Source organism: Phascolarctos cinereus, unplaced genomic scaffold, assembly GCF_003287225.1.
Source record: "Phascolarctos cinereus isolate Bilbo 61053 unplaced genomic scaffold, phaCin_HiC Scaffold_5;HRSCAF=322, whole genome shotgun sequence".
Classification (NCBI taxonomy): Eukaryota; Metazoa; Chordata; class Mammalia; order Diprotodontia; family Phascolarctidae; genus Phascolarctos; species Phascolarctos cinereus.
Window position 1 is genome coordinate 241,755,775 of NW_027555958.1, and position 27,242 is coordinate 241,783,016.

At 43.7% G+C, this 27,242-nt stretch overlaps 1 protein-coding gene across 2 annotated transcripts; it reads right to left on the minus strand.

Moving 5' to 3' along the window:
• Window positions 1-11,216: 11,216 nt before the first annotated feature.
• PPARD (peroxisome proliferator activated receptor delta) lies at window positions 11,217-24,785 on the minus strand. 2 transcript variants are annotated; one of them, XM_020999458.2, is made up of 6 exons: window positions 24,563-24,785; window positions 18,990-19,141; window positions 17,522-17,660; window positions 15,541-15,743; window positions 14,892-15,306; window positions 11,217-13,951 (listed from the first exon to the last, which is right to left on the minus strand). In XM_020999458.2, exons 1-6 carry the CDS (start codon window positions 24,696-24,698, stop codon window positions 13,704-13,706), a joined length of 1,293 nt encoding a protein of 430 aa, XP_020855117.1. In that variant the 5' UTR covers window positions 24,699-24,785; the 3' UTR covers window positions 11,217-13,703. The 2 variants fall into 2 exon arrangements, with proteins under 2 accessions (XP_020855117.1, XP_020855116.1); XM_020999457.2 differs by having other exon boundaries at window positions 14,892-15,342.
• Window positions 24,786-27,242: the final 2,457 nt, after the last annotated feature.

A 27,242-nucleotide genomic window follows, 5' to 3' on the forward strand; every position in this document is an offset into this window, starting at 1 on the left:
CCTGGACAACACCTTTCAGGAAATCATCAAAGAAACTGCCCTGAGGTCCTAGAACCAGAGGGTAAATTAGTCATTGAAAGAATTTACCATCACCTCCTGAAAGAGATCCCAAATTGAAAACGCCAAAGAATATTATAACCAAATTCCAAAATTACCAGATCAAAGAGAAAATACTGCAAGCAGCCAGAAAGAAACAATTTAAATATCACAGAACCGCAGTCAGGGTTACTCAGGACCTTTCAGCTTCTACATTAAAAGATTGGAGGGTGTGGAATACAATATTCAGTAAAGCAAAGGAGCCTGGATTGCAACCAAAGATCAACTGCCCAGAGAAACTGAGCATAATCTTTCAGGGGAGGAGATGGATATTCAAATGAAATAGGGGCTTCCAAACCTTCCTGATGGAAAGACCAGAGCTCCACAGAAAATTTCACCTTCAAATACAAGACTTGAGAGGCATAAAAAGGTAAACGGGAAAGAAAAAAATTACAACATGTTATTAATAACGGCAAACTGGGAAGATGACACTTGTAACTCTTGAGAATTGTAATGTTATTATGACATTTAAAAGGGGGTATACTTAGAGGGCATGGGTATGAATTGACTTTGATGTGAATGGTAAAAAAATCTAAGTGGTAAAAAGGGATTGCACTGGGAGAAGAGGAAAGGAGGAGGCAGACAAGGATAAATTAAATCACATGAAAAGGCACAAAAACCTAATACAGTAGAGGGAAAGGAGGGAGATGGGTATTGTTTGAACCTTACTCTCATCAGATTTGGTTGAAAGAGGGAATAACATAATCAGTTAGGTATAGAAATCTAACTTACTCTATAGGAAATAGGAGGGGAAAAGGAAAGGGAGAGGATGAATAGAAGGGAGGGAAGAAGAAGAAACAGTAAAGGGGAAGAAAAGGGAGGAGGCTAATAGAAGGGAAGGCAGACTGAAAGAGGTGGTGGTCCAAAGCAAAACTCTACTGAGAAGGGAAATGGAGAAAGGAGAGAGAAAAGCATAAAGGGGGTCGGGAAATAAGATCAAGAGGAAGACACAGATAGTAATTATAACTGTGAATGTGAATGGGATGAACTCTCCCATAAAACAGAAACAGATAGCAGAGTGGATTAAGAACCATTATCCTACAATATGTTGTTTATAAGAAACACATATGAAGCGGAGGGAATACATACAGAGTAAAGGTAAAAGGCTGGAGCAGAATATATTATGTTTCAGCTAAAGTAGAAAAAGTGCAGGGGTAGCAATCCAGATCTCAGACAAAGCAAAAGCAAAAATAGATCTAATTTTTTTTTGGTTAAGTATTCATTCTTTTATTCTTTTCCCAATGAAAAATGAGAAATGAACTAAATCCTCTCAGACTACACTTTTCTCCTCTCACAAACCCAGTTAAGAGGTGTTAATTTTCCCTTTAGTCACCATCTGCACATCTTTCTGGGTTGAGTAGCCACACTTAGCTATTGCAATTGATCACATTTTAGACAAATGGCAAAATGAGCCTGAGGTCTCTACTGGGTTAGGGAATTGATGCAAGACAAAGAGTTGTGAATAAGTCTAATCAACAAAATCATTTATTAAATCTCTGCTATGTAGCAGGCACTGGGTTAAGTGCTAGAGATATGAAGAAAGGTCAAAAAAAGTACCTTAACATGTTATAAATAGTTCAAAACTCCCTAGTTATAAAAATTCCTCACATTCAGAGAGAAATTTTGATCCTCTGCTCTATTCAATTCCTGTGTGTTTCCACCTAATCCCCGTCTTTTTTCCATTCTTCTTTGTTCAGCATGGGCTAAGTATACAGATGTGCAATATATCTTCATGATCAACAATGGATTTTTACTTACATGAAACAAAAAGAAAACCAGCTTAGATTTTTTTTTTTTTTGCTTTTTGGTGAGGCTATCGGGGTTAAGTGACTTGCCCAGGGTCACACAGCTAGTAAGTGTTAAGTGTCTGAGGCTGAATTTGAACTCAGGTCCTCCTGACTCCAAGGCCAGGGCTCTATGCACTGCAACACCTAGCTGCCCAGCTTAGATTTTTAAAAAGAAACAATTATATAACAGAGCTTCTCATCAAATTTTATATTTTGTGGAAGCAATAAACCTTTTGGAGCTACCCTCAGTCTTCAAAGTGGTGATTACAACTAGTAAGTTCTATCCAGTTTCTTTGTTTCATGTAGCAAAAGCTATGCCTTTGTCCTTCCAGTGTTCCCTCCCAGGCATACTAGGTCTCTTTATCCTATTTCATTCTGTTTTCTCAAAGGTAGCCCAGATAGCTGAGTCCTGAGCCATCATCAGTCTGCTCTGTTTGCCCTGTCACATTTTAGTTATTCCTCCCCCTTCTTTTTCTTTTCAAAACTCTAGAATACAAATGAAGTCCATCTCTTGGCTCAAAGATCATAATGATCATAGTCTCTCAGGGTTGAGAAAGAACACCATCCTTCTCAAATACAAATGCCATAATGCCAGTCAGATTCAAATCCTTGTGAGAGAATGAAAGTTGCCTTGATTGTTAATAAGCTCTTCAAGGAAGACCTTTGTATAGTTTCCATTTTATAGGCATGAGGGAGTCTGCCTTAGGGTCCAATAGCTTCTCTGGCTATGAAGACAAGTTCATTGCCATTGGCAAACTGTGTAGCTTTGCTTCATTTTGAATGTCCAAGTTCAGAAGCTAGCTTTTTTATCTTGAGCAGGATGTGCTGAACCTGGGTGATGCTTCCAGGCAAAGGTTGCCCTAGGGCCCGAGGCCAAAAATAGATCTAATTAAAAGAGATAAGGAAGGAAACTACATCCTGGTAAAAGGTACCATAGATAATGAAGTAATATCATTACTAAACATATATGCACCAAGTGGTATAGCATCCAGATTCTTACAGGAGAAGGTCAGGGAGTTACAGGAAGAAATAGACAGCAAAACTATACTAGTGGGAGACCTCAACCTCCCCTCTCAAAACTAGATAAATTTAACCACAAAATAAATAAGAAGGAAGCTAAGGAGATGAATAGAATTTTAGAAAAGTTAAATATGGTTCACCTCTGGAGAAAACTGAATGGGGACAGAAAGGAATATACCTTTTTTTCTGTGGTACATAGCACCTACACAAAAACTGACGATGTACTAGGGCATAAAAACCTCACAATCCAATGCAGAAAGGCAGAAATATTAAATGCATCCTTTTCATATCATGATGCAATAAAAATTACGTGTAATAAAGAGCCATGGAAAGATAGACTAAAAATTAATTGGAAACTAAATAATCTAATCCTAAAGAATAAGTGGCTCAAACAACAAATTATAGAAACAATCAATAACTTCATCCAAGAGAATAACAATAATGAGACAATATACCAAAACTCATGGGGATGCAGCAAAAGTGGTTCTTAGAGGAAGCTTTATATTCTCTAAATGCTTACATGAATAAAATAGAGAAAGAAGAGATCAACAAACTGGGCATACAACTAAAAAAGTCAGAAAAAGAACAAATTGAAAATCCTCAATTAAATACCAAATTAGAAAATCTGAAAAACCAAAGGAGAGATTAATAAAATTGAAATGAAGAAAATTATTGAACTAATAAATAAAACTAAGAGCTGGTTTAAGGGGGGAAAACCCAATAAAATAGATAAACCTTTGGTTAATTTGATTAAAAAAAGAAAGAAGAAAACCAAATTACCAGCATCAAAAATGAAAAGGGTGAATTCACCACCAATGAAGAGGAAATAAAAACAATAATTAGGAGCCATTTTGCCCAGCTGTATGCCAATAAATTCGACAATCTTAGTGAAATGGATGAATATTTACAAAAATATAAATTGCCCAGATTAACGGAAGAGGAAATAAAATACTTAACCCTATTTCAGAAAAAGAAATTGAACAAGTCGTCAATGAATTCCATAAGAAAATATCTCCAGGGCCAGATGGATTTACAAGTGAATTCTATCAAACATTTAAAGAACAACTAATTCCAATACTATATAAATTATTTGGGAAAATAGGTGAAGGAATCCTACCAAATTCTTTTTATGATACAAATATGGTGCTGTTGCCTAAACCGGGAAAAGCCAAAACAGAGACAGAAAATTATAGACCCAATTTCCCTAATGAATATAGATGCAAAAATTTTAAATAAAATATTAGCAAAGAGATTATAACAACTTATCTTGAGGATAATACACTATGATCAGGTAGGATTTATGTCAGGAATGCAGGGTTGGTTCAATATTAGGAAAACTATCAGCCTAATTGACCCTATCAACAACAAAACTAACAGAAATCATATGATTTCTCAATAGATGCAGAAAAAACATTTGACAAAATATAACACCCATTCCTATTAAAAACACTAGAGAGCATAGGAATAAATAGAGTCTTCCTTAAAAATGATAGATAGCATCTATCAAAAACCATCAGCAAGCATTATATGTAATAGGGATAAGATAAAAGTATTTCCAGTAAGATCAGGGGTGAAATAAGGATGTCCATTACACCACTGATATTCAATATTGTGCTAGAAATGTTAGTTGTAGCAGTTAGAGAAGAAAAAGAAATTGAAGGAATTAGAATAGGCAAAGAAGAAATGAAGCTATCAGTCTCTGCAGATGATATGATGGTATATTTAGAGAATCCTAGAGAATCAAGTAAAAAATTACTTGAAATAATAAACAAATTTAGCAAAATTGCAGGATATAAAAAACCCACACAAATCATTGGCATTTCTACACATTACTAACAAATCCCAGCAACAGGAGATAGAGGAATTCCATTTAAAATTACTGTAGACACTATAAAACATTTGGGAGTCTACCTGCCAAAACAAAACCAGGAACTACATGAACACAATTATAAAACACTTTTCACATAAATAGTCAGATCTAAATAAGTGGAAAAATACCAGTTGCTCATGGGTAGGCTGAGCTAACATAATAAAAATGACAATTCTACTGAAATTAATTTACTTATTCAGCACCATATTAATCAAACTACCAAAAATTATTTTATAGAGCTAGAAAAAACAATAACAAAATTCATCTAGAAGAATAAAAAGTCCAGAATGTCAAGGGAACTGGGGCAGCTAGGTGGCGCGGTGCATAGAGCACTGGCCCTGGATTCAGGAGGACCTGAGTTCAAATGCGTCCTCAGACACATAACACCTACTTAGCTGTGTGACCCTGGGCAAGTCACTTAATCCCATTGCCTAAAACAAAACAACAACAACAAAAACCCAACAGAATATCAAGGGAACTAATGAAAAGAAATGCAAGGGAAGGGGGCCTAGCTGTACCAGATCTTCAATTGTATTATAAAGCAGCAATCATCAAAACTATTGGTACTGGTGGATCAGTGGAATAGGTTAGGTATGCAAGACATAACAGTCAATAACTATACTAATCTACTATTCGATAAATCCAAAAACTTCAGCTTCTGGGATAAGAAATCACTATTTAACAAAAACTGCTGGGAAAACTGGAAAAATGTACAGCAGAAACGGGGCTAGACCAACCTCTTACACCCTATACCAAGATAAAGTCAAAATGGGTACAGGGTTTAGATATAAAGACTGATCCTATAAGCAAACTAGAAGAGCAAGGAATTGTTGCCCACAACCAGATAGTACACTGAATGGAAAGGTGTGAAATAAGACATGAAGTGGGACCAGGCGGAGCAGAAAACTGACTCCGTTTATTTTTCTGAGGGTACAGGATATATAGAGAAAATCCATCCTAACTTCAAAGAGCCCTCCCCGTGAGACACTCCCGGAACATCTGCTGAGGATGTGATAACACACATTTCCTCCTTATCAGAGTTCCTAGATAGAGGTGTAAATTCCAAGGCTTTTTCCTGGCTCCGTAAAAAGGAATGAATATGTTAATCTAAGGTTCAAAGAGTGAGAAGAATGTCTCAGGAACCTCCTAACAGGGAGAGACTGGAGAGCTGTGCCTCTTAATTACTGAGCCCTTTTGGGTAAAATCCTGGGCAAAGGTCAAACTCTGTCCTGGATCTTAAACCCATATCTGACTCTTTAGATAGCCCTCTACAAGGAATAGTTTACCTTTCAGATCTATGGAGAAGGGAAGAATTTATGGCCAAACAAGAGATAGAAAACATTATGAAATGCAAAATAGATAATTTTGATTACATTAAATTGAAAAGTTTTTGCACAAACAAAGCCAATGCAACCAAGATTAGAAGGAAAGTAGAAAATTGGGAAAGAATGTTTACAACCAGTCTCTCTGATAAGGGCTTCATTTCTAAAATACATAGAGAATTAAGTCAAATTTAGAAGAATACAAGTCATTCCCCAATTGATAAATGGTCAAAGGATGTGAACAGGCAGTTTTCAGATGAAATCATATGGAAAAAAATGTTCTAAATCACTATTGATTAGAGAAATGCAAATCAAAACAACTCTGAGGTACCACATCACACCTATCAGATTGGCTAACATGACAAAACAGGACAATGATAAATGTTGGAGAAGATGTGGGAAAATTGGAAAACTTTTTTTTTTTTTGGCTAGGCAACGGGGTTAAGTGACTTGCCCAGGGTCACACAGCTAGTGTTGTGTCTGAGGCCGGTTTTGAACGCAGGTCCTCCTGAATCCAGGGCCGGTGCTGCATCCACTGCACCACCTAGCTGCCCCCAAAATTGGAAAACTAATGCATTGTTGGTGGAGTTGTGAAATGATCCAACCATTTTGGAGAGCAATTTGGAACTATGCCCAAAAGGCTATAAAATTGTTCATACCTTTGACTCAGAAATACCACTTCTAGGTCTGTATCCCAAAGAGATCATACAAATGGAAAAATGACCAACATGTACAAAAATATTCATAGCAGCTCTTTTTGTGGTGGCAAAGAATTGGAAATTGAGGGGATGCCCATCAATTGGGGAATGGCTAAATAAGTTGTGGTATATGAATGTAATGGAATACTATTGTGTTATAAGACATGATGAGCAGGCAAACTTCAGAAAAACCTGAAAAGACTTACATGAACTGATGCACAGTGAAAAGAGCAGAACCAGAAGAACATTGTACACAATGACAGCCACACTGTGTAATGACTGACTTTGATAGACTTAGCTCTTCTCAGCAATGCAAGGGTCTAAGACAACTCCAAAAGACCCATGATGGAAAATGCTATCCACACCCAAAGAAAGGACTATGGAGTCTGAATGCAGATGGAAATATGCTATTCGCTCTCCTTTTCCTTTGTTGTTTTTATTGCTTCATTCTCGAGGTTCCTCCCATTAGTTCTAATTGTTCTTTACATCTACATTAATGGGAAAATATGCTTAATATGAATGTATAAGTAGAGCCTATATCAGATTGCACACTGTCTTGGGGTGGGAGGAGAAGAGAGGGAGAAAATTTAAAATTCAAAATCTTTTTTTTCACTTTTTCCTTTTTGTAGGCAATTGGGTTAAGTGACCTGCCCAAGGTCACACATCTAGTAAGTGTCAAGTGTGAGGCCAGATTTGAACTCAGGTCCTCCTGACTCCAGGGCTTGTGCTCTATCCACTATGCCACCTAGCTGCCCCATAAAACTCAAAATCTTACGGAAGTAAATGTTGAAAACAAAAACTAAATTAATTAATTATAAACCAAACCAAAACAAAACTGGAAGGGGGCTAGGTTATAAAGGGCTTTCAATGCCAAACAGAGCATTTTAACATCTCTGTAAGATGTTAAGACTCCTATAAGTTAGCAATCTAGGTACCCTGTATGTATATGTCCTTACATACATAGATAGCCCATGTTTCCTTCATGTCCTTACTTCCTGGGCCTCCCTCATTTAACTCCTTTTCTTCATTTAACAAGAACTTATTGAGTCCTTACTCTGTACTAAGTATCAGGTGGATTAAAAAAAAGAAATGTAAGATGTTGTTATTAATCTTCCAGCATCTTACAGTATGGTTTTAGGTGTTGGGAAGAAGCATTATATAGTTGTGGGTTTTTTGGCAGGGGGAGGGAGACTAGGTTTCTATCTTGTCCAGGGTGGAACTACATTGGCCACTCATGGGCCTGATTTCAGTACTGATGGGCACAGAAACTTTGACTGGTTCCATTTCTCTGACCTGGGCCAGTTTGGTCCTCAGCTCCCAAAGGGCCCTCCACATTGGGGATGTTCTTAGTGGTGGCGCTGGATATTCTGTTCAGCATACTGCAGTTTAGAACTCCTGAGCTCAAGTGATCCTCGAGCCTCAGCCACTCCTGGTAGTAGGGGGTGCACCGCTGCATCTGAAGTCTCATTTTTCACCCAGCAGCACTCGTTTTGGACTTCTTTGCCTTCTCTACCATGTCCCCAGTAAACTCATCGTTGGGAAATTTCACCATCTTGCAAGATCCAACCAGCCTTTGTTACTCATACGTCATCAGTACCCCTTTCCTACTTTTTTTCCTTTTCCTACTTTCCAGGTTTCTTTTGTGTTAGATTGGAAGCTCCTTGAAGGCAGACTTCCTTCCTTTCTTTCCTCCCTCCTTCTCCCTTCCTCTCTCTCCTGGATGCATCAGGTAGTGCGAAGGGGCATTCTCTGCAGACCTAGGTTTGAATCCTGCCCCTAACACAAGGTACGTGACCTTGAGCAAGTCACACATCCTCTCTCAGCCTCAGTTCCCTCATTTGTAAAATGAGGATAACTTCTTTGAAGTTCAATGGCATAATGTATATAACAGTACTTTATAAAATCTAAAGCCTTCCTTATAAAATCCCTAAAATCTATATTGTCCTCCATTCTTTCTTCCTTCTCTTTAGTCTCTGAGGAACAGACAGCCCTTCTCTTTGCCAAGGCCAATTCTTCTATTTATGCCCTTGACACAATCTCCCTCATCTCTGGGATTTTGCCCTTCGAGTTGTCTTTTTCATGTCCTTCTGATCCACTGGCTTCTTTCTGAGGGGCCTAAATTCATGCCCAAGTCTCCTCCCGGTTTTTCTCCAAGTTTCTCACCAGCTACACTGCTTCTGGACTTCTTTGGAACCCTCACTCTTACTCCCTCATTGAGTACCTTCTTTCCCCTTCTGAGTTTTCTTTTGTGTATTGTCTTCCCCCAACAGATTGTAAGCTCCTTGAGGGCAGGGGCTAGTGTTGTTTTTTTGTTTTTTTTTTTCTGGTATCCTCAGGACGTGGCACAGTGCTAGGCACACAGTAAGGGCTTAATGTTTATTGACTGACTTCCTTCATCCTTAAAAATCTTCCACTTGACTCTGCTATGCCCTTCAGCCACTGTCCTATCTCTTCTCTCTTTAATAGACACCTTCCTAGACAGAGCTGGTTACACTCGCTGAATCCATTTCTTCCCCTCCCATTCACTTCTGAACCCTTTGCAGTCTGCCTTCTGATGCCATCAAAAGACTGAAACTATTCTTTCCAAGGTTAATAAGTGATTTCTTAACTGCTAAATCTGATGGCCCTTTTTTCGATCCTCCTTTCTCCTTGACTTCTCAGAAGCTTTTGACACTATAGACCTGTGCTCTTCTTCCTTAGCTTCATGACAGTGCTCTCTCCTGGTTCTCTTGTCTTTCTGACTGCCCTTTTGCTGCATAATTTATATAGTCTTTTAAACCTTGCCATGGGCTTTACGAATGCTACTCATTTTAATGTCACAACCACCCTGGGAGGTGCTAATATCCTCATTGTACATATAAGGAAACTGTGGCAGAGGTCAAGTGACTTAAACAGGGTTACACAGCTACTAAGAGTCTAAGACTGGATTCGAATTCAGGTCTTTCTGACTCCAGGTCTAGCCAGCTATCCATCTCTTATCCAATAAACACAAACATCCTCTAAGTCCCTCCTGGGCCCTCTTCCCTTGCAATGATCTCATTGGCTTCCAAGGGTTCAACTGTCATCCCTACATAAATGACTCCTGAATTTTTCTACCCAGCCCTAACCTTTCTCTTGAACTCCAATTCCACAACTCCAGCTGCTTCCTGGACAAATCCACCAGGATGTACAGTAGATATGCTGATCTCAAATGCAACATGGCCAAAATGAAATTCATTATCTTCTCTGCTGAACTGCCCTGTTTCTGTTGAGAGCATTATTTTTCAGTAACCACAATCTACAACCTCAGTCATCCTTCTTCCCTTACCATATACAACTTATTGCCAGGTCTTGTTGATAATTATCTATGGATCTCCGGAATCAAGGCCCTTCTCTACACTTTGCTATCACCCTCAATCATCTATTCTCACCTAGACTTCTGAAATGTACCTCCCCCTTCTTCTACCACTGCTGCTGTGAACTCCATGTTCTAATAAAACCATCCTATTTGTCTACCTCTTAGAATCTCAAGCTTCCTTCAAAACTCAGTTCAAGGGACAGGTAGGTGGCAAAGTGGATAGAGCACTGGCCTTGGAGTCAGGAGGACCTGAGTTCAAATCTGACCTCAGATACATAACATTTACTAGCTGTGTGACTCTGGGCAAGTCACATAACCCCAACTGCCTCGCAAAAAAACCCCAAACCAAACCAAACCAAAACAACAGAACTCAGCTCAAATACAACCTCCTATAAGAAGCCTTTCCTGATTTTCCCCCAAAACTCCTATACCCTCACTTCATTTAACACTTGAGGAAATGAAAGCCCCTGAAGCAGTGAGTTGCCCAAGGAAATGTGACGCAGTAAGCAGCAGAATTATGATTTGAACCCAGGGTCTCTGATACAGTGCTCTTTCTATATCACAATGCTTCTGTTTCTTTCCTGGGCTTCCCTAAGAGTGGAAGAACTCGGCCAAAGGTCAGAAGTGGCATCCACAAGATCAAAAGGACCAGCTCCCCCAAACCAGAAGATATTTGGACAACAAAAGGAACTTATTCATCATGGACCGGGGGCACTACTGAAAGCGGTAAGAACATTCAAAGACTGGAGGTGAGCATTACAATCTCGTGGCCTTCTCTAGCTGCCCTGCAGGTGTTCACTTTGTTTCTCCACCCACCACTCTATTTCCCATAGGCTTAACACCTCTAACACATGTCCGGTGGCGCATTATGTTGTAATGCTGAAAACAGCACAGGATCGAGAGAAATCTTGAGCAAGTTCTATGACCCCTCAGGGAAAACCCCAGAGGGAAGACTGGGTAAAGAGCTTTCAGCCTCCTTCTTTTCTCCCCAGAGACCAGCAAAGGAAGAAAAGCTCCAAGAATCCTAAATTAGCTCCTGGAGGAAAAAAAAAAAACCAAACCAAACTACAAAGGACAAACTCGGTGTAGGGTCAGTCAGATCTTATATATTTAATTCCCATTTATTTAGAGTTCCATCAATCTGTGTACACTATTTATATTAAAAACAAAGGAAGCTGGGGCTCCTAGCAAAAATATACATTTCAGTTTTGGAGATTGTTACGACACAAGGGGGAGTGGCAGCTTTGAGCATCTGCACAGTGGGTGCTGGGGGGAGGGAAAGGTGGGATGGTCAGGCACAGTGTCTTCCTTCACAGCATCAGGAAAAGGCAGGGCCCCCCTAGGGAGTGTGCAAAGCTGTTCCAGGGCGCCTGCCCCAGCAACGGGGGATGGGGAGGGGAGGTCCTGCCTCAGGAACTTCTGACCCCAATACCAAGCCAGGGGTGGACTTGGAGAAGACAGAATAAGGAAGGGATGGGGTGGGTCTGGTTCCTTCTCCACTCCTCTCCCCAAAATAAAAAGCCTAAGGAGTGGGGAGAGGGTAAAGTAGCTGGGATTTCCTTTCTTCCTCTTTTCACCCCACCCCCCACCCCAATTAACCCAAGGCTGCCAGCAGCCTGGAAGGTCCACCACCACCACCACCAGTGCTCCCACCTGTCTTCTGGGCTGTAGGAGCCTAGCTTTTGTGCCCCTGCACTGGGTTCCAGTCCCAGTTCTGCCAGTACGACCTGAGGCAAATCACTGTCCCCCTCTAGGAGCTGGAGGGGATGGTCTGCTGTTTCTCTTGGGTATGACTTCCCAGGAATATTCCTAGGCTGTGCCCCAGACCTTAGGGCCTACCTCAAAGGGGAGGAGCTACAACTTAAAAAATGGCCTGGACCTCTCTCCTGGTGGTGGGGAGTGTGAGGGACAGGTCAGGCAAGGGAACGGTGGTTCACAGAAGCACCGAGATGCTGAGCTGGCCTAGATCAGCCTGTCTGACCTCCTCAGGAGCAGGGCAGTGGGCTGCTGGGGGGAGATAGGTGGTAGTGGGAAGCTGGGAGGAGAAGGGATAGATCCACTATAGGCTATGGAAGGTTACACAACATAAAATATTTTGCTCCCATCCCCAGTCACCACCTCTTTCAGTTGAGCCCCTGTGATCAGGTGTTGGACAGCTGCTGAGTCAACAGAGATTCCCTGTTCACTTAGAATTTCTTGTTTAAACCCTTTCAAGAAAAGGGAATGCAGCTTACCTAGTCTAACAGCCCAGGAGCCTGGGGCCCTGTGTGGCCCCTGAAGCCCTGTCCTGTTTAGGGGAAAGGGACAGAACCTGTGATTAAAGTGATTTCAGTGCTTGTAGTAGGTGCCAGCATGGTGGCTCTTGGGAGTGTAGTAAGGGGTGTTAGGACTTGGGTAGCAGCACCAGCTTCTCCATACCCTAGGAGGAAGGGGGAAGGTTAAGCTCAAACTAAGTTCAAGACATCTAGGTACTGGTTATGGAGTCTGGGCAGGGTAGTGTGTGCTAAGACTTTGTAATGAAATGTGGGGGAGGAGGGTGACATGGCTATATCCCAGCAACTGTCATGGTGGGAGGGAGAAGGCCCAGCCTAGCCTTCTGTCTTGGAGGCCTGCCCCAGGCAGGCCTGTGGCTCTCCTTTCCGCTCTCTCCAAACACCTTGGGGTTTGCTGCTCCCAGAGATGCCCGACCACCTCCTCCTGGACATCAGGGTGAAGGGGGAATAGTAGGGTCCAGCCCCTGTGTCAGTCAGCACCAGAGGCTGTAGCGAACATCAACATGGAAGACCAGTTAAAAGAATAGAAACGATGATAGGTATCTATGCTGCCAAAGCCGGTAACTGACCCCAAGATAATTATTCACAAAGTCCGAGGCAGTGAAGGGAGGTCACATAGGTCTCTGCCAGTGCTCCTCTTCTGGTCTGCATGTTCCTCCCATTTCCTAAGAGTCACCATGCCAAACTTCATCCACCAACTTCCCAGAAGAACTAGAGAGGAAGCTGGAGACAGCTGGAGGATGGCGTATTTAGGTTCCAAAGGGAAATGGAATCTTGTCAAGCACTAAAGGCTGGGAGGGGCACAGGAGGCCAGCTTAGTGTTTCTTTGGGATGTCTCACACAAAAGTCTGACACTATGAAAATGAGAGCCTGAGAAGCTTGGCACCTCCTCCACCTTTCTGTCCCAGTAGAACGGAGGGATTAGACAGGCCTCATCCAGCAAATGGAAAGAAATAGAGGCCTGTTCTAGTTTCTGCTGGTGAGAAAATACAAACCTGGTTCTGAGAGACAGACAAAAAGAGGGATAAGAGGAGAGACAGAGGAGGAGGAGGGGAGGGAGAGAAGGAGAGAGAGTGAGTGTGCATGTGCACATGCACATGCAGGCACACAAGCACAAGTGTAAGTTTGGACTACTCCAGAAGTAATGCCAAGTGCCTCTGGGCAAAGTCAACGGAATTGGGATGTGGACAGTGCTTCTTCAGGCCTGCCCACCCTGTGTCCTTCAGCACCAGGGTATTTAGTACCTGGATAGCTCACATGTGGCCTAGACCACCCTGGGCAGCTCTTCTGTCTCAGGTCTTCAGTACATATCCTTATAGATCTCCTGAAGCAGCGGATGCAGTGAGGTCTCTGTTTCAGTTTTTTTGATTTTCTGCATTATCTGGGCATGCTCTGTCACCAGCTGCCTCAGGTCCGCCATTTTCTGCAGCAGCTTGGGGAAGAGGTACTGTGCATCAGGGTGGTTGGCTTGTAGGTGGAACTCCAGGGCCCTTAGGATGTTGTCTTGAATCTCCTCCACTTGCTTGACATTCATGAGGCCAGGGCGATCTAAGGGAAAAACGGAGTGTTGGGGAAGGGGACTTGGTGGCTCTCTCCAACCTGCTGCCCTCCTGGGTGTGGCCATTCACATGGTAACTCTCCAGGGGGGCTCTACTAGCTTTTCTGGAGCTGGGGCAATACCCTTATTCTCTCCCTGTGTCCGTCTGAGATTGCTGACGGCTGCTTGGCTGCCTCCTTGGTGTGGGGTTTTGGGTCAGGAGACAGGGAGATACTGAACTGGATCTGAAGGTATCGCCTAAAATGTGTTTTGCAGGCAGCTTCACTCACTTATAACTGAACTTACCCTGTAGAGCGGAGGGCAACATAACAGAGTGAAAGGGAAATGGCTTTGAAGTTGGAAAATCTAGGTTTGGAGCCTCTGTTCTGTCACTCACTCACTATGGGACCTTGGACAAGTTACTTCACGTCCCCAAGCCTATATTCTCACCTGTAAAATGGGGATGATGCAAGCACCACCAATTGTACAGGTCAGCTGTGAAGACCAAGTGTGACAATACATAAAGCGCTTTAAAACTGGAGCTATTACTTATCATTGTGACCCTTTCTTCTACAGTGAGGCTGATAAGACTTTCATCCTGCAAACACGAGCAGTGTGGCATAAGCACTTTGGGCCCAGAAAGTGCCACATAAATGTGAGCTAAGTTATCAGCATCACGGTTCCCTCCGATGGGAACAGCTCAATCCTCAGAATGGACAAGACGGACATGGAGGGAGGGGAAGAACTCTGGCACGGAAGAGGCAGGATAGGGTGGAGCAGCTGGAAAATGACCAACATGGAATTCCAAGAACTTGGGCTCCGATCTCAGCTTCCCACTGGGGGGGACTGCAGGCAAGTGGACCCGAGTGCCCTGAACTATAAAATAAGGGGGCTGGGCCTTTTAAGAGCCCTTCTAGTTCTGGACCACCAGAGGTCCCAAGGTTTGCTCACCTCCACAGAGGATGATGGCAGCGATGAAAAGGGCCAAGTCGCTGTCATCTAGCTCCAGGGCGTTGAACTTGACAGCAAATTCAAACTTGGGCTCGATGATCTCACTGAAGGGTTTGCGAAGACTTCGGAGAAACTCACGAGTCACAAAGCCGTTGCCATTAGCTACCAGGAGTCCATCCTTGTTCATGATGGAGGCCAGCATGGCGAAGATGGCCTCGTGGACGCCGTACTTGAGCAGGGTCACCTGGTCGTTCAGGAAGAGACTCACAAAGCTGGGGATGCTCTTGGCAAACTCGGTGATCTCACGCACTGTTTCCACCGTGGTGCACTGGCAGCGGTAGAATACGTGCACGCTCATCTCCTTGTACTGGGGGAGCCCGTTCACCAGCTGCTTCCAGACCAGTCCCTTCTCTGCCTGCCACAGCGTGTCCATGTCGTGGATCACAAAGGGCTACAAAACCCCAGTGCACCCCCCCCAACCCTAGTTAGAGGTGGAAGCCTTGTGTGTGTGAGGAGGGGTGCCCAGGGGAAGTCCACACCTCCCCAAACCCCTCGCCCTTGTCCTTGTCCACCCCCTCACTCCCCCAGAGGGCAGAACTTTCCCAGACACAGCTGGTCCTGAGGCCATGTGCCTTCGTGCTGTACTCACAGGTGTGCTGCTGGCCTTGCCAGTCAAGATCCCCCGGGCCTTCTTTTTGGTCATGTTGAAGTTTTTCAGGTAGGCATTGTAGATGTGCTTGGAGAAAGCCTTCAGGTCAGCTCCTTGTGGATTCTGCCCCCTCACCTCACTTGCGGTCAATCCCTCTACCAGCTTCCTCTTCTCTGCCTCTGGCATCCGGCCGAAGCGAATTGCTGGTACATGGGAATAAGACAGGGTCACTGGACGTGGTGCAGGGAGAAGAGGGAGATTCTACCTGTAAACTGCCTGCTGGGCAGGTGCCCACATACTACTCTGAACATCTCATTGCCTAGTCAGCCATCCAAGCACCACTTATTTATTTATTACTTAAGCACCTACTGTTTGCATAGCCCTGGGTCACATATAAGCTGTTTCCCTGTTTATAGCTTTGGAGACCTTTGAAACCCCACTACAGGGCTTAATCAGGTCATTTTTATGACTAACAGCTGGCTGTTGCCTTATTCTGCCCTATTCCTCACTTGGGTACCCAGGGCAGATTGTGAGGAGAAAGCCTGCTATAACAGAAAAAGCCTGGACTAGGGGGCTCAGAAAACCTCTGCCACTTAACCATACCCATGTGGCTTTGGACAGGTCACTTAGTCTCTCTTAGCTTTACTTTCCTCATCTATAAAGTGGGAACAATAATCCTTTCACAGGACTGTTATGAGGCGCAGGTGACATAACGCATGTGAAAGCACTTTGTAAGTTGTAAAGCACTGTATTATTATCATCAGGGGAGAGGTTTTAATTACCTTCTGTGTTTAGGTCACCTTTTAAGATCACAGAACATGTTTAGGAGCTGGTTTTTTTTGATAGGAGTCAGGGGAGACTTAAGAATTGGGAAGGTTAGAGAGAGGGGATCTATTTTCAAAGTGTCTCAGGAAAACCCCTGTGGCCTGAGAAGTGGAACAGGCAAAAGATATTAAAAGGAAGGATTTGGGAGAAAATGAATGATCTTTATCGCTCATGCTCTAAAATCAGAGCTGGGGAAAGTTACTTGTAAAAAATACACAGGAGAAATCCCAGGCCTAAAGCAGATGAAGAGACATTCTGTAACTACTTTCTGTGTAATAAAAGAGAAGCAGGTGGGAAGTAAGGAGGACAGGCCCAGTCTCTTAATGGACTTAAAAGTGAGGGGTCCACATGACTCTAGTTCTCCCTGATCTGGCTGTCCGTTTTGGACCAGTAGAACATATGCTCCTTCAGGGCAAGGAATGTTTTATCGTGTTTTCCCGTCAGTCCCTAGCAACTAGCACAAGGCTTTGCACACAGCAGGCATTAAATGTTTGCTGACTGAATTGGAGGAATAAGGAGCTGACCACCTCCAAATAGAGGGCCCTTATTCATGGAGGCACTGTCAGCTCAGTGAACACCGATTATGAAGCTCCTACTATGTGCAAGGTACTGCCCCAAAGAATGGATAAATTCTAGCAATCGAGCCCTCTGTTGTTTTCCTGCCTGGCTACCAGTATGACCCATGTGTATTGTCAATTCTGCCATAAGTAGCAGAGAAGGTAAGTCCTCTGGCTGAGTTACGGCACTCAGCTTGGAAGCTATAAGTACTGCTCCTACCGCCAGACACCCTCCCCTAGGGTGTCCTCCCCTCAGGAGCTCGCTGTCAGGGGAGGTCTCCAAGTGATGGCCGGTAGCCACTTATGGAGGGCAAGTAGGGAAGGGGATGCTCTTTCTGGTACTGTTCTTCTAAAAGACCTGAGGTCGTATCCATCACTGAGATTCTGTGGTTTGTCATCACTCGCTCCAACCCGAGAAATGCTCTTTGTGCCTGGAGAACAGACAGGCTGAACACCAGCACTCACCAAGATGATGAATCTTACCCAGGACTGAGCAGTGTGAGCAGTCCCACAGCTGCTGCATTTTTCCTCCACTTGTCCCCATAGCAGAACAATTTCTGACAGTCCCAATTTCCCCGGCACTGTCTCTGAGCACTCACCGTTGTGAGACATGCCCAGGGAGAGACATTTCTGAAAGCGGCAGTGCTGACACTTGTTGCGATTCTTCTTCTGGACCTTGCAACTCCGGTCACATTTCTCATACTCAAGCTTCATACGGATGGTCCTGCGGAAGAAGCCCTGGAGTGCCAGAACAGAGAGAGGTGTTAAGGGTGGGGAGGAGGAGGAGGAGTGGTGATCCCCAGCTCCAGCCCTCCTGCCACCACCACACTCCAAACCACACATCTCTGGCTTTACTACACATGACTCTCTGACTGCTAGCTGGCCAGTACCCAGTCTCAGCCTTGTACTTTACTGGACTGGTCTGCTGGATTCTGGGTTTTCATTTGTTACATTTGCCCTCTTCTTCTAAGACCCAGGTCAAGTAACCAATCCTCTGCAAAGTCACCCTCATTTCTCCCATCCCTTTTACTTTAACTTTTTACTTAATGCTTGTTCTGTCCCTACTCAAATGCTCTGAGAGAAGTCCTGGATTTCTCTTTGCCCTCATCACATTCTACACAGTGTTATATGTATCACACATGTGTCAAATCCTTTTTATCTTTGCACTCCCAGCACCCACTATGGGGCCTGATACATAGTAGCAGATATTTAAAGTCTGCTGAATTGATCTCAATGAATAGGTTCAATGAAAATGCCACGCCAAAGTCAGTGGTATGAACAGAAATGTAAAATTTCTACAAGTTTTAAAGTATGGGAGAAAATTGTTTAGGGTTTTTTTGGTTTTGTTTCTGGTGGGAGAGAATGGAAGAAAAAAAATTTAAGGGTAATATATAAAATGCTTATTTTTAAAAATCCCTTCCAACTTCAATTTACTTTGTTAATTTAGGAACACAAAGATGTATTCTAGCTAACTTGAGTTGCACATAAACGCATCATGTTTGGTACAATTAGTCTGTAAAAATCTCAGAAAAATGGAAACAACTAACATTTCCCTCCCTTTTGTGGGAAGGAGAAGGTATAAAAGTAGGGAAGGCCTCAGAAAATAGCATTCCTAACTCTTTCCAATTTTTCCAAGGCTTTCAGATTTTTAGGCAGAGGAAGCCTTGAACCTCTCACTGGGTCACTATGTCTTTGCTGTCATTTCAGGTGAGGTCCCTAGGGGGCGCTGGAAGCTCAGAAGGAGGCCAAAGGGAGAGTTCATAAAGGAAGGGCCAGCCCAGTGCCACAGATGGCCGGCAGGGGGCGAGGGAGGGAGGAAAAGAACCGCCCTTGCCCCCTTCTCCTCCAGTGGGCTCAGCAGCCACCTTTAGGAACATTTTGCCCAGAGCTATCATCTTGAATCTGCCAATAGAACCTGGCAAGGTGACCAGGGCCACTACAGTTGGGACGGGCGTTGCATGCCAGCAGCAGTCGGGTCCCCTTGGGCCACTTGCTCTTTCATGACTCCCAGTTTCTTCAACTGCTCCATGTGAAGGGTCTGAGATGCCAGCAGCTGCCCAGCCATACCTTGCAGCCCTCACACGCATGGACGCCATAGTGGAACCCCGACGCCTTGTCCCCACAGACCCGGCACTCCATGTTAAGACTCCCGGAGGAAGCTCCATCACAGCCCATCTGGAGTTGATCGGACAGGGATGGCGAGGAACTCTGAGAAAAGTCTAAAGGGGCAGGACACAAAACACACTGTTTCACACTCTGCCAGCATGGGCCTCAAAGGATGACTGATGCCTAGGACACACAACCTAGTGGGTGGGTGGGGAACATCCCACTATTTGCCTCATGCAGTTGGTTTGGAGGGATAGGAGTTCTGTTGGAAGCTGTTGGTTTTGTTTGGGGAGGATGGGGGAGAGCTTTCAGACAAGAGCTCTGTTCTACTACTGCAGCTGCATTCGATCCTTAGAAAGTGGCTCCTCCTTGTTTGGGGATGTGCAGCTTGCTTTCTGCAAGCCAGAGTCTGAGGGGGAAAGTCAGAGTCACATGGGCTACAGGGCTCTGGGAAAGAGCTGATGACAGGCTGTAGGCTTTGCCTGCCTGCTCATGGGCTGTTTGGGGGCACGTGACTTCTGTCTGCCGCTTAAATCAAATTAAACCCTAAACCACAAGGAGTCTGCTAACAATCTTCTCAGTGTTTCTGGTTCTCTGGCTGGGGCATTTCTAGTGAAGAGGCCTCCTTATCAACACAGGACCACAGCAAGCCAGTGCTGGGAGGAGCCTTAGAGATCATCTGGCTCAACTACTTTATTTTTTATAGATAGGCACATAGTAGTTTATCCACTCAAGAGTGTGACACACTCCATTAGTAGGTGATAGACATGTGTGTCTCACACTTCCATAGATGACACATATGTGTGTCTATGTATATATCTGTGTGTGTATGTGTGTGTGTGTGTGTGTGTGTGTGTGTGTGTGTGTGTGTAGAGAGAGACAGAGAGAGAGAGTCTGTCTCCTCCTAAGCTAGATGAGCCAGAGTTTGAGTAAGATTATTGACTTATCTTTTTCTTTAGAATATTTTTTTGTTGCTGCCACAGTCAACTCCAAGTCTTGCTTTAATGGACTGTACAGAGCTTCTCCACTTTTGGCTGCAAAGTATATATAATCAGTCTGATTTCTATATTGACCATGTGGTGATGTCCACGTGTAGAACTGCCTTTTGGGTTGTTGAAAAAGAATGTTTGCTATGACCAATGGGTTATCTTGACAAAACTCTATCAGTGTCTGCCCTGCTTCATTTTGTACTCCAAGGTCAAGCTTGCCTGTTATTCCAGTTATCTTTTGATTTCCTACTTTAGCATTTTAATTCTCTCTGATGAATGTGACAGCTTTTTTGGGTGTTATTTCTACATGTAGGTCTTCATAGAACAGATCACCTTTGGCCCCCTTCAGCATCAGTAGCTGGAGAATAGATTTGATTACTGTGATGTTGAAGGCTCTTGCCTTGGATCTGAACAGATATTCTGTCATTTTTGAAATTATATGCCAATAACTGCTTTTCTCACTCTTTTACATGTACTTGGGCTCAAAGATCCCCGTAGACAATGACTATGGCCATGAAGGAAGAAAGGAAAGCTATGGCAAATCTGGACAGCATATTAAAAAGCAGAGACATTGCCTTGCCGACAAAGATCTGTATAGTCAAAGCTGTGGTTTTTCCAGCAGCAACATATGGCTGTGAGGGTTGGACTATAAGAAAAGATGAGCCCCACAGAATTGATGCTTTTGAACTGTGGGGCTGGGGAAGACTTTTGAGAGTCTCTTGGACAGCAAGGAGATCAAATCAATCAAGAAATTAATTCAGGCTTTTTACTGGAAGATCAAATACTGAAGCTGAAGTTTAGATACTCTGGCCACATAATGAGAAGATGGGACTCACTGGAAAGACCCTGATGTTGGGAAAGAGTGAAGGCTTGAAAAAGGGACAGAAGAGGATGAGATGGATAGCATCTTGGAAACAACGAACAAACATGAACTCGGACAGACTTCAGGCGACAATGGAGGACAGAAGGGTCACAAAGAGGTGAACCTGACAGAATGGCCGAACAACATCAATTAAACGAGTCACCAAGAGAGGGACCATTATAAACAGCCTGATCTTAGATGGCAAAAATAAGCACATGGCTACTTATCATGTCTTTTTAATTGATGCATTTGGTTAATATACTCGGGATTCTCTCTCTCCCTATCAGAGACGGGAGGATTGTCTGTCATCATAGCTTGCGAGAATAGACAAGGAATTTCTACATTTGCCTTGCTTTGTACAATCTCACAGCCAAAGACACTGAATAAAGGCTTTGAGACTGAGCTCAGGTGCTGAGCTGAGGTCAGTACACAATTCTCTGGATTACAGAAAAGTATCTTTCCATTACCTGGGGTCTTTACACCAGACAGACAGAGCTCCACTTTAGCTTGGGGGTTAGGGGGCGGGGAAAAGGAATTGCAGAGAGGCACCTGTACCTCTTCAAGCTCAGGTTTAAGCTGCTGAAAATATTCATCCACAAAAAACTTTAGAGCTAGAAGGGACTACCTTGTTTTGGGAAGAAACAGAGCTCATAAAAGGTTCACACAAATATAAATCCTTACCAATTACTTGTGAAGGTTTTTAGAGTTAGGTACATGGAGCTAAGCCCCACCTTCCTCCCAGCTAGTAGACAATACTTCCCCATGCTGGAGCTACTCTGGAAAGCCCCTTTTGTTTCTTACAGTCAGCCGATTATGCTTCAACGACTGTCTGGCCCAGGAAGGCCATTCTGAGCCTTTCTGGCAAGGGAGGGAAGCTGTGTATGTGATAGAATGATCACCACATCTCAAATGGGGCAGATGGGGGAGATCTGTACTACAGGTAGTGATACAAGGGAGAGGCTTGAGACAACGGGCTCTGAATTCCCAATAATGGGATGGGAAAAGTTAGCGTATAGATGTTTTCATAATCAAGGAGGCAGGACAATAGAGCCATTAGAGGAGAAAGTCAACAGTTCCTGCCAGTAGCCCAAATGAGGGTAACAGCCTATCTCTCAGTCTGAGGCTGCCTGTATGTAACACAGAAAAAGCAGAGAAAGCCCTCCCCTCTAGAACGGTGTTTTAGGCTGACCCTTATACCACAGCTGCAGCACTGACTGGGCTAGAAGGGAAAAGCAAGAGAGTCAGCTGAGACATTTTAGTGGCAACAAAGGAGAGCCCTAGACTAGTTGTCCAGGTGGCTTTTCCCGTATGTGTCCCTGAGAAAAGTCTTGTGCATTAAATTGTGTTATGGCCGCCTGGGGTACAGAGATCTGGGCAAAGACTACGTGACCACGTAAATGACAGTTACATTCTTCACATTCTTTGAGCCCTTCCTTATGCCTGAAAGGTCAAGGGACATTAAAGAGAGGGGAGAGGGCTAAACAGTCAGAAAAAACTGTGCTCAGGCACAGAGTTGGTCAAAACCTGTAGGGTAACAAAATATTTTAGGATTCTCTTCTGCATTTTCCTTTTAATGGACAACAAACCCCTCCTGTCTCTATTCTAAACCAAAGAAAACTTTCAACCTGTACCATTCCCATTTCGTTATTAATTCATTAGTAAACAAGAATTTATCAAATGCATAGTACTGTAGAAGAAAGAAAGAAAGAAACCATGGCATGCGACACTCCCTGTCCCAGTGGCCACCTGAAAAAAAAGAAGACCCCGATGATACAGAGTCCTTCCTAAAGCATGCTTTGTCAGGGCTGACTCTCACCCTCCAGTCCAGACTTGGCCTAGCTTTTTGGCCTTCTCTTCCTAACCAGTGCCAGCTCCAGCACAAACATGCCACTTTGACTCACAAGTGGCAAGTCTGTTTTCTAAGGCCTAAGGATGCTGGGCAACATGCCCACTTAGGTGCCAATGTGAACAGGAAATAACACACCTGTGAACACCAGCTACTGTTTGCCTGAGCAAAAATGAAGATAAACATGGCAAGCTCTAGGCAAAATTGCAAAAGCAGATGAATTTGGTAGCCCCAGCTTCCATTTTTTACTCCCTCTTTTCCTGAGGAGACACACTGTCTCTACAGTACCCCAGGGACACAATGTCTTCTTGCTTTCTAGCCCATTCTTCTTTATCAAATGAGAAAGGACTTGACTGCTGACTCACACCCATTCCCCACCCCAAGCCCCACCATATTTGTTTTGAAAAAACTTATCTAATTGTTAAATGAAAGGCTTGTTCCTCCTCAGTTAAAGGAATTTAAGGAATCAGCCAACAGGTTGGAGTAGGGGGCTTGTCTTTGCCCTCGAAATCCAACTAGGCCTAAGGCTAGTCATTTTGAGGTACCTGGGATGAGAAGCCCTAGATTGGGAGGACTTCTAATTGGACCACCTCCAAGCCAAATGCCATTCCTACTTACCTGGGGAGCAGGAGCAGCTACACTTGATGAATATCTATCCCTGGGGACAAGCTAGATATGAAGAGCAGCAAGCCCTGGCATAAGTGGTTTCTTGCAGCCTTGGCCCCAGGAAGTGGTTCTCCTTGGGACAGCTCCTCCTGACTGAGGGGCCCTTTCTTTCCCTCCCTTTAGTAACATGTCTCTTCCCATCCCTATGCTCTAAGACTCTCAAATGACAGGAATCTAGAACCCATCCTAAACTGTTCTCTCTTGTGTCACCACCAATCAGGACATTCTATACCTGTCCACAACTGAATGGTGATCATACTGTCACCTTCCTTTGTCCCCACCCCAGGACCTCAAGCAATCCCTAGTGGCAGAACTCACAGTTCCTGCTGCTTCAACACCTTGGGCACCTCGGGGAGCTTTGAAAAGCAGGTGGATGTGGTACCTAAGCACTCTTCCAATTTGGCGGCCAGAAGGGAGGCAACAGAAAGGAATGGCAGGAGAGGAGTGAATGCACGAACAGGGAACCTTTGGCCAGGAGCAGTAGGGGGAAAGGCTGTGTGAGAAGCAAGTGAACTTCAATGAAGAAACTCTGCCTTTTAATTTAATTGATGTCACAGCTCTGTGTTTGTGTGTAGTAGTAATGATTAAGCACTGCGCTGCACCAGGGAGAACCAGACTGCCATGGATTATAAGGCCTAGAGAAATAAAGTAAAAGAGAACAGCATTTGGTTTGACCATGGGAAAATGGTACTGGATTATAGCCACTGCTCTGAATCTTGGAACATCTGTGCACAACTGTCACACTGTGATACCAGAGTTACCAATGCGTCAGATCAGCTGCTGTAAGTTTTATTTTTATTTATGACAATAAATTTTTCTCATACACAGGGTCATCCTATGATCTTACTGAAGCAGTCTAGTTGTCCACTCACAACTTTTAAAAAAGAGCACCCATTGGTAGTGCACAAAGAAAGTACTCAGGAAAGTGCTATCACTAGAACCCTCTCTGAGATCTTCCTGAGACAGAAGGGCGGAAGGATAGGACCAGGTTGCCAGGCTCCTGGAACTGCTCAATAACTCATTTCTGGAAATGTCCAATTGTTCCAAGCAGCAGAAAACTTGGTGGCAGGGCAAAGTGGCCCAATCCCTTGTTGTCCCCACAGCACCTTTGCTGCATCACACTACAGCTCCCTTCCCTGCCTTTGGTTCATCTAGCCTCCTCCCCCCTTACCTGAATAGCTGCTGGAAGGCAGGGAACTCTCCGGTCCCCCATTTTGGTCTGGAGCTCCTTCTGCCTCTGCCACGGCCACTTCCTTTTTCTCCTCCTTTTCCCTGATCTCAGGTACTTCCTTTTGTAGCTGCTCCATGGTTGATCAGCCCTCAGTGCCACGCCTGCCGGCCCTGTCATAGTTCTGGCATCCTCTATATCTGTTCACAGGTGGACCTCTACAGGGGGCTTCCTTTTAGCCTGGGGAGAAGAGAAAGGGAAACAAGGTTACCGGAAGCAGGGCAGGGGAATGGCAGACAGCCAGGGGTCCGTTCTCAGGGGGAGTCCTCTCACTCTGGAATGCCTGAGAAACAGGTAGACAGCTGAGGAAGAACAGGCAGACCTCCTGCTCTTATTAAAGCAGGACTAGAGAGTCTTCTTGAACATATCCCCACAGTTAGCACTCCCTCCGCTCATACTCTTTGTCATTTCTGCCTGCTGATGGTGAACTGGGGACTGTGGGATTTAGAAGAGCTTCACTGGCCAGAAAAGCACAGCTACCCTCTCCTTCTGCTTCTTCAGAAGCACCTTGCCCATCCACCAAAATGGGAAAGTCAGGTATCTACAGAGTTCAATTCAACCTGAGAGTGAAAGTCTCATGCAATCATTTGCTTCCCAGGAATCAAGGGCAGGCATTTCAAAAGATGAATACAGGGCTTGGAGTCCCACCATTCCATATCCTGAGAAGAAGAATTTGTGTGGTTCAAGGTCATGATAATTATTTCAATCTATTTAATTTTTTTTTTAAGTTCAAGAGGAGATTTGGAAACAAATAGCATTGTGAGGAAGGCAGTGTAAGCATTATTATCTCCATTTACTTGATAGATGAGAAAAAATAAACTCAAAGAGACGTAAGTGTGAGAGTCAGGATTTGAACCTAAGTCTCTCCCAACACCAACTCCAATGTTTCTCCCATTTCACCACGCTCTCTCTCCACCTGGATATGCAACAAGACAGGAAGTTGAAGTTTCTCAAGGAGGAACCTATCCTGTATCCAAACTGAACAAGTACCATTGACATTGTTCTGAAGCCAGAAGACGGGGGTGTGTGTGTGTGTGTGTGTAGTTCTCATTTTAGAAAGAACAGAAAATACTGAATACTGTTAGGTACAAATTCATAGCTGTAAAACTAATCAGGACAGTGATAGGTGGTCATTTTTGTGGAATCTAGAAAAAGCTAGAGAACAGGAAATTATCAGTTTATACTATACAGTCCAATACTTAATTTTAATTTTTTTCTAAAGAGGGCTTTATGAGGCAAGTAGTACAAGTCCTATGACCTTTTTTACAGAAGTAAGGGAAAAAAAGATGACTTGCCTCAGGTCATATAACTAAGCATCAGAACTAAAATTTGAATGCAAATTTTTTCTGAGTCTGAGGTCAATGCCCTTTCTATGTAAAGGGAGTTACAGAAATTTGGGTAAAAAATATTACGTTGTTACAAAGGTATACTCCACAGTGGAGCTGTGTAGTTCACCAGATTTTATCATAATTTAAAAGACATATCCCTCAAAATCATTCAACATCCTTTGGTTCCAATTTCCTGATGGTTATGTGGCTTTCTAATTACTAATTCAGTTTCCCAAGTATCTTGATACTGGAGAAGGAACACCCTGAATGAACAGCAGGCTCAGGTATACTGGTTCCTGCAAAGTTACACTTTCCACTTTCACTTGATTTTTAAAAAAATTTATATTTTTTATACTCCCCATTTTCAGCCACCACCACTTCAGTAAATTAATAAATTGGCTTTAAGATTTATAACACCCAGCCTCAGAAACATAACACTCACTAGCTGTGCAAGTCTAGGCAAGTCACTTAACCCCAACTGCCTCACCAAAAAAACCCAAAAAAACAAAAAAACTTTGAGAACAAAGTTTCTTGTGAGTTTGGCAGTGTAAATTAGCTCTCTAAGGTAATCAGCATCACCCCAGGTGAATTTATTTAAATAAGCTAGATTTTCTGAACCTGCAAAGCTAAGGGTCAGACTTCAGGACAGTGATAACCCCGAGGTTCAGCTACTTCCAACAAAGCCCATCCTAAAAAAGCCATTACTCATCTTTATTCAAATAGAAACAAATCCCTGTGGGCCACGTAGTGATTTAGAAAACCACAAATTAACATTATATCTATGTTGCATTATATTTTTATTTACTTTGTTAAACATTTCCCAATTCCATTTTAATCTGGTCTGGGGGCCCAGCCATGAGTTCGATGCCTCTGGTCTAGATGACCTTGTTAGAGTACTGAGCATATCAGGCAAGAACATCCTCTGGGTAAGGGCTTAAAATTCATGCTTAGTAGTTTTAATCTGATTTGAGATTAATCTGAAAAGAAACTAAGGAACCAGAAAGAACTGGGATGGGAAGAACGATGTGACCTTTGAGCAAGAAGATTCTTGCTGCCTTGAGTGGGAAGGACTGGAAGTGAGAGAAGCCCCTGAAAAAGTTGTTGTAGTAATCCAGGTGTGAGGTAACTGGAGCAGGAACTGGGGCAGTGGTTGTGGAATTCGAGAGGAATAATTTGAGAAATGTAATGAGGAAGAAGAAAATTGACAGGCACAGGCAACAGCCCGGATGTGGAGCATTGACAAAGACTACTTACAATGCTGCCTTCCGCGTGGCTCCAAGTTTATGCAAGGCACA